We start from the raw sequence: 7,745 nt of genomic DNA on the forward strand, positions 1-7,745 counted from the left end.
CTGTTAGCAAGGGCTGCCAAGAAAGCTGGCTTAAAGACAGGGGGAAAGGGAGCTAAAATGTTTTTTTTTCTCCAGACAGAGGATGAGCTAAGGGACTGCACCAATGCCCAGTATAAAATAGATGAATTTTATTTGAACTCAGATTCATGCAAACATACTTAAAGCATTTGGAAATCTGCATATTAGGATACCTGTGAAATGTTACTCCCTGTTGCTTGGGTTTGAATCATTCTTTCATTCATTTTTCATATCCAAAGACCCACAGAATGTGGTACTTTCTGCTGTTTTAACTGGCTATAACCATGAAGCAGCATTCCAATGGTAAAGACCCATAATATATAGCTGATTTGGAGCATGTGCATTCGTTGATCAGCCTCAACATTAAATCCAGAGCCAGGCTGACTGACTAAAACGTTTTACATAACAATACTATATTCTGTTGAGGTTCATGAAGGTCATAGCATTCATTTGATATGTACCGCTCACCTAAACATTGATGCTGACCATCAAACACCTTCCCTGACTGCACAAGGGTTCCCCAGAAGTGATAACGGGTTCAGACACCACAAAAACTATCTAGGAAAGGCTTGAGTAACATGACAAAGACCATCACCGTCAAGCCAAAAGAAGCCACACTTGCCTGTCAACATCCTTGTGCCAGAAACCACAGGACACTCAGCTTTTCCGTATCCATACCCTGACCTAAATGATATTAGGCAAGCATTTTTTGTGCAAGTATTCTTGTGGTCTTATATGCCTTACTTGTCCCAGACTGGCTGAAAGCTAAGTGAATAGTAGGGTGCCCACACAAGAGATTTACTTGCATATTTGCTCAAACTAAATCTGAAGAAACACTTGTGGAAGTCAGCCATAGCACCAGTGCAAGCAGAGGATGGATGAGCTGTCCAAACACGAATAGTTGATGCCAGATGGAAAGAAGAGAGTGGGCACATACACCAGGTTTTATAGCCCTTCCATGTAAGCAAGAAAGGCCTCACAAACTGCATTAGAGTATCAATTTATCCTGAAAAATGGCTCCTTAGTGATACATTTGTTTAAAATCAAACAGAACAGAGTCATTACAGGCTGTTTATGATTGGTATTTATTTTTCTAACAAAGGCTCACATTTAACTGTAAACAGAAAATACAAAGTCATATAAATGAACATTACATGTAAGGTTCACTATTTTTTTCCTCCTGATGAGTAACTGTTCAGGTGAAGCTGTGAAGAAGCCGTTTCCTCACAGAAAACGGGGACATCATGTTTTCGGCTCAGCATCCTCATTTGTAATGTTCGCACCAGGAAATGGTTCACCAAAGCCGGGTTTGAAGCAATGAAAAGGTAGACTGCCAGGATGCTGTACGGCCAGTTTTGGTTTTAGTCACATGGCTTCGGCACGACCTATGACCTTGTGACCTCACCTCTTGGCCTTCTTTTCTTTCAGGATCTTCTTGCTCTCCTCTCTCCTGCGTTTGTTAACGGGGTTGCGTGGGTCATAGATCTCAAAGGTGTCCTCATCCTGCATGTTGGCATCCTTGACTTTTCTGCTTTGCTCATCAAACTGCAGAACATGGGCCATCCTAAATCAGACAAAGAGAGGAGGTGGAGAGAGTTCAAAGAACAGCAGGACAGGATCCACTAAATCACTGCTCTGTGGAACCGTTACCTAGAGGCCAGTTTCTCTTTTGCTTTGAGAAGTTTCTGGACTGGAATGGATTACAAGATCAAGAAGCTGGTTGAAAAGGTGCAAACTGTTGACAATCAATCGTCCTTTGGTCAGATGAAACCAAAATCGAGCTCTCTGGCAGATAATTACACACTAATCATCGTATATTTTGAAACTACAACATTATTTTATCTATTTAAGGATCTGAAAGGATTACTTAATGAACCTTTAAACCCAGTTGAAATGTTAAATCAAGACTAAGAGTCTAATTTGTCAATATAATAGTGTTCTTTAAACGGTAGCTAAAATGACTTAAATAGATGCTCTAAAATCACCAGTGTTTTTTGACATTATAATAATGGATTGGATTTATATAGCGCTTTTCAAGGCACCCAAAGCGCTTTACAATACCACTATTCATTCACTCTCACGTTCACACACTGGTGGAGGCAGCTACAGTTGTAGCCACAGCTGCCCTGGGGCAGACTGACAGAAGCGAGGCTGCCATATCGCGCCATCGGCCCCTCTGGCCAACACCAGTAGGCAAGTAGGGTAAAGTGTCTTGCCCAAGGACACAACGACCAGGACAGAGAGCCCAGGGATCGAACCGGCGACCTTCCGGTTACAGATGCGATTCCCAACCCCCTGAGCACATTAAGCCTATAGTATTGTGTTTATTTACTTAGTGTGGCTTACCCTCACTGTGGCTTTCTAAAAAACCAGATACAAGAAGGAGGGCATTTCCCAACAAAAAAAATACCAAGGTGAAGTCCAAGGGGGCTTAACCCTAGTGACTCTGGTGGTCCTCTAACTTTGCTACAGTTTTTCCACAGACCCACACATTAGCACTCTAACACAAAGAACTGACATAATAATCATGGTTAACTTGCATTCACATTCTTCTTAGCCTCATTTCCTGAGCTGAGAAGTAATTTTCCCAGCTTCAAGTCTTTTTCAAAATGTAAAAAAGGCAAAAATGCAAAACTGTAATCACTACATTTTTATCTTAATCGGTAATGGTTCCAGTTAGTTTTGCAGCATAGCTGCAATGGCAGTGAATGGCACAGTTCCCTCGCAGCAAGGTTTGCATTTTTAACCTGCTGGTAAGCTTTGGGCCTTTATCTGTGGAGTTTCACAGTCTCCATCATCCCCAGGTACTCCAGCTTTGTCCAGCAGTTAACCTTTAGGATAACTGGTAGTTCTAAAATGACTGGCTTAATTGTTGTTGTGAATCTGAATTCACACAAGAGTACATCATTACAATGTTTTAAGCATTTTAAGCATCACTTTAAGCATGTTAACTTGTGCCTAATTATGGCCTCACAGGGTTGCTGCAAAGGTGGCTTTACACTGTAACTGGTTCAGAACTGGTTGTGTGATACTCAGATACCTTTATAAATTATTACCCCCCCATCTCCCCCCTGGTGCTGGTACTGGAATTGGGGGAAGGGAAAGTAAAATATAAACCACACACACCCACCATATAGGTACAGTGCTTTAGTGTTTTATTAATTTTTTAAAAAATCTATTAGACAACCTGTCATAAAAAGACGACGACACAACTTTTAGAAATCTGTCAAAAACTGGTTTAAAACTTGGGATTTAATTAGGGAAATAAACTGAATTCATGTATGAAAACCCAAACTTGAGCTGGTACACATTATGTGCATTATTTGAGTCAGTCCTTCGATGAAAAATACCAACCAACATTACATGGTGGAACAATTGTGGTGCCAAATTCTATTTACAATCAGCTCATGCTATGCTTGTCGTATGAAACCAGAGCAAACCAGAGGAAATGCAAACGTAGTTTTGTTCATACCTAAAATAAGAAATTCTTTAAATGTTTCCTTCAAAGTTCACGATTAACAGATTGTTTCAGTGTGTTTCCACATGCCTGTATTAAAAAAACAAAACTCCATGCTGTAAACTTAAACAAGGGTTGTTCTAGCGTGCATGACCTCTTCTACGTGTCTGTGCGGTTAGGGTGTTTTAGTATGTTGGTGCGATCTGGATTTTCTCCTGTGTTCATTTGAAATCAGCAGGAGTTGTGACAGCTCATCTAGAATGTCACGGTTAGACTCTGGCAGGCCCTGAGGACTCCTGCTGCGTGAGCATGCCGCCTCTGATAATTTGTCTAGCAGTCTCTGTGATGACAGTCTGCCGGTCATACAGCCTCAGAGTCATCCAGCTCTGAAACATGATGTGGAAAGGCAGCGTTAGGGGCTTATCAAAACCGCTGTGCTGCCATAACGCGAGTCTACAGAAGCTTTTCCTCTATTTATTTGTCTTGCATTCTTTTTACTCAAGCAGGGGGTGGGATTTACTGAATATGGAGGAATGGTGAAAGCAATGGAGGGCTCTTTGCTTTGAGAGAGTGGGCTCTGAGGTTGTGTGTTAGCAAAGCAGAAGGAGTTGGGGGAGGAGGGGGCTGTAGAGGGAGAGTCAGAATTTGGAGACACAGACACAGATGGAATAGTTTACCTCCTCTGGCCCAGACTTGACTTCCAATGTCTGACCTGTTGTAACCCACATTCTGTTCGCAGTACTCCTAGAGTGGCACAGACTTCCCCACTGGTGTTTTTCTAGGACTGCTATGCTACTGCCCCGTCCCTCCTTTCTCACCATACCTGGCAGGGGCAACACCGTTAGGTGTCTACAGCCGGGAGAGGCCAGCCAAGGCTTCTCTCAAATTCATTAGGACCCCCACATATGCACGCTGACACACAAACGCACACCCAGACTGAACTTCAAGGAGGCTTCTTGAGACTAATAGGAACTACAGATTTTGTTATTCTAAATCTCTTGCACACAGACACTTTGCTCACGTTCAAACACATGGTATTCATTTCAAACCCTCACTCTGTGCAGTTAGACTTTGAGATCTTTGGTGAAAAACAGAATATGAGAGGAAAACACACAGTCAGGCCTGATTTCCTGATGGCCAATCTGGTGGCTGTGGCTTGAAATCCCAACGTGACACACATACACAAGCACACAACCTGAACTTTCACACACATTTATCAGAACTTGGAGTGAGCTTTAGATCTTATAGAGTTCAGGTTCATCTGTACAAGGAAGGACTTTGTTTTTCCATTGTCTCATGTTTGTTGCTCCTGATATTATGTTGTCTTTTAGCGATAGTCATCATAATATGAATGAAATAATAAAACATATTTTTTCTAGTTAGCCTGTCATGCTTAAACTTCACTGTCCACAAAATGGTGTGTATGCCGGACTGCTTCTTGGGCTCTGGGAGGACTGATGTGCTCACGTATTGCTCAGTTTCTACTATTATTGACTGCAGTGAACAGTGAATTTAAGTTATAGACCAATGATGTGGTACTTTTCTTTTCTTGATATAGAATCAGCATTTCTGTTAACAGTTGGACAAGTAAGTTTGTTCATATATTAAAGTAGTCTAACCAGAGAAAACAAAAAACATGGACAAAGATTCCCTGTCAGAAAAATGAAGCCACTGCGGAAGTGCCTTAAAAACTGCATTCTGTCTTAAAGCCACCAGATGGCGATAGCTGGGGTTGCAAACGTCCAGCCCGAGCCTTTTCCCTCCATAGAAAGCTATGGGGGTGGGCGGAGACGAGGCTTTCTTTGTTGACCTTTTCGCTCATACCATGTTTTGCTCATTGACTTGTCAGTCACAAACCATCTGCCGATGAGTCAGTGGTTTTACACTCAGACCCACCTCTTCTTGTTACATCAGTTTTTCTTGCAACCAAGATGTTGATGGCGGAAAACGGTAATCTCGAAAAATGGGAATCCAGACACCAGTGGCTGACATCATATTACTTTATTACTGTCTATGAGTATAACACTATAATCAGCAAGTTTTAACTAAAAAAATAACCAAAAGCAACATTTAAATGAAAATTTAACCGTCTTCCATTTAATCTTTTAAATGTCTTCAAATTTTAAAGAACTAAATAGTCATTTTTAACATAATTGTGTCAGGCCAGGGTCCTTCTGTGTGGAGTTTGCATGTTCTCCCCATGCTTGTGTGGGTTCTCTCCAGGTACTTCAGCTTCCTCCCACAGTCCAAAAACATGCAGTTAGCGGGGTTAGGTTAATTGGAAACACTAAATTGCCCAATGCGGGAGTAAATGTGAGTGCGAATGGTAGCCCTGTGACAGACTGGCGACCTGTCCAGGGTGTATCCTGCCTCTCACCCTAAGACAGGTGGGATAGGCTCATGATCATGCTTGACTTTGCTTTATTCAGTTGCATAAATTGAAATAAATGAACAATGTCTGGATTCTTTCCTAAAAGATGACCATGAAAGAAGAAAATGAAAATATCCCGCTCATTTATCTCGAATAGTGTCAAGCACACTGACCATCCTTTGTCATCATCCTCTGCCAGCTCCTCCACGTCCTCCTGTGGACCTTCAGTGATGGCCGATGACAGCTTGGACTTGAAGCTGTTGAGCAGGGCCAGCGTCTACCGTAAAGATCAGACATCATTAAAACACACGTTAACAACTACAGAATTTACAGTCTATTTCAATTTCAGTAATTTAGCGCAACATATTGTGCCCTCTTGCCTGTTCTTCTCTGCTTGAGCCTTTTTTCAGTTTTCGGTTCTTGAGCCCTTCATATTTCTTTCTTCCCTCCAAGTACTCAGCCACAGCATCACTGGTTGGCTTTTTCTCCACTTTAGAGAGTCAAAAGAGACAAAGTAGACAGATGTTATAGCAGCAAAGCAAGAAATCAGACAAATCTTAACTAACAACTTGAGAAATCTCTGCATGTCCGTACTTCCAACTGTTCTTTACCTATCTCAACAACTGTTTATCCAAACCACTTCAAGCTTGCAGGCTGTGTTGCCAAGGAAATGAGTTAAGTGCACTGCCAAGTTTGAGCTTGTTTGGATGAGCGACTCTGGCCTGAGGGAGCCAGAATGAAAGCCGGCCAAGAAGTTTTAACTTTTACAAAATTACATTATTTGGATGGTCTAAAATTCAAACTGGTTCATGCAAAGATAACTGGAGAGGTTTTTAATAATAGTCTTTGTTTTCCTCTTTTTGACCACTTGTGAAACTGTTCCTAAACTGAACAGAATTCAGGGATGTTTTACCAGATTTAAAATAAATGAATAAATATTTATTTTTAGATGTTCAGTTTTAAGTGTAATTAACTGCTACTTAACAAACGACAGGTAAAAAAAAAATCAAACAGAACAAGAGCAGCAAGAAAACATAAAAGGAAAAGCCTTCACAGATGCTGCTGTACATGCTCCATGACCATGATTACCAGAAAACTGAAAAGATAGTCCATCCATCTCAGACTGTCATGCTCTGTACGTATCCATGCTATTGCTCACCATCACAAAGAAGGAATTAAATAATCATCCCTTATTTTTTTCCTGATCAAAGATGACATACGTAACGAGCCTTAAGATTTAACCGAGTCTGTTAAATTTTAGCACAGATTAGAGCAAGTGTGAACCACATTCAGCTGATTTGAGAGGAGTGAAGGTCACTTAACTGGTCCTACTGAAATATTATCAAGGAATTAAAAAAAATCTATTATTATTATTTTTTAATGATTATAGAAGGTGACAAATGTAAGGAAAATAGTGGTTTGCACAATCTCCAAGTGTCTGAACCTGTTTGAAAGGACTGAACAGGAGTACATTTTAAAATTATTTTTTAAATTAAGCAGTTTATTTGAAGATCAAAAGCTCTTTTTAAACCTTTGAATTCAAATAAGACAAAGAGACTCATTATTTTGTTGTTTTACTATTAGCGTATCCTCCAGTTGATAATGAAAACTATAAATGTCGAAATACTGCACTGACTGTACTTAACAGCCTTTGTTGACTACAAACAGAAACTGATACAACTGTTAGGCTACTTCAAAATATACTAGACTAAATTATAACGTATGTGGAACTTGACTTGCAGGAGCCGGAGATTCTTTAGCTAATCATCGCTGATCTCTAATGTGGAAATAAAGCTGCACTGAAAAGAAGAGGATTAATCATGTTGTTGATTCATTCTTTTTTGCTTTTTTCTGTTTCACATCACTGGCTGGACAAAACCCATGAACTGAAAAAAAAAA

At 40.5% G+C, this 7,745-nt stretch overlaps 1 protein-coding gene across 2 annotated transcripts in view; it reads right to left on the reverse strand.

Annotated features, from left to right (window-relative positions):
• Positions 1-1,100: 1,100 nt before the first annotated feature.
• cwc27 (CWC27 spliceosome associated cyclophilin) overlaps positions 1,101-7,745 on the reverse strand; it is a 30,874-nt gene continuing 24,229 nt past the window's right edge. For both annotated transcript variants that reach the window (XM_013909353.1, XM_013909362.1), the window contains 3 exons: positions 6,227-6,336; positions 6,020-6,123; positions 1,101-1,582 (listed from right to left, as the gene is read on the reverse strand). In XM_013909353.1, coding sequence (XP_013764807.1) covers positions 1,420-1,582; positions 6,020-6,123; positions 6,227-6,336 — 377 coding nt within the window. In that variant the 3' untranslated portion in view covers positions 1,101-1,419. The remainder of the gene's footprint in view (positions 1,583-6,019; positions 6,124-6,226; positions 6,337-7,745) is intronic.

The sequence above is a fragment of the Pundamilia nyererei genome, unplaced genomic scaffold (genome assembly GCF_000239375.1).
Source record: "Pundamilia nyererei isolate P.nyererei 1_Seehausen unplaced genomic scaffold, PunNye1.0 scaffold00002, whole genome shotgun sequence".
NCBI classification, from domain to species: domain Eukaryota; kingdom Metazoa; phylum Chordata; class Actinopteri; order Cichliformes; family Cichlidae; genus Pundamilia; species Pundamilia nyererei.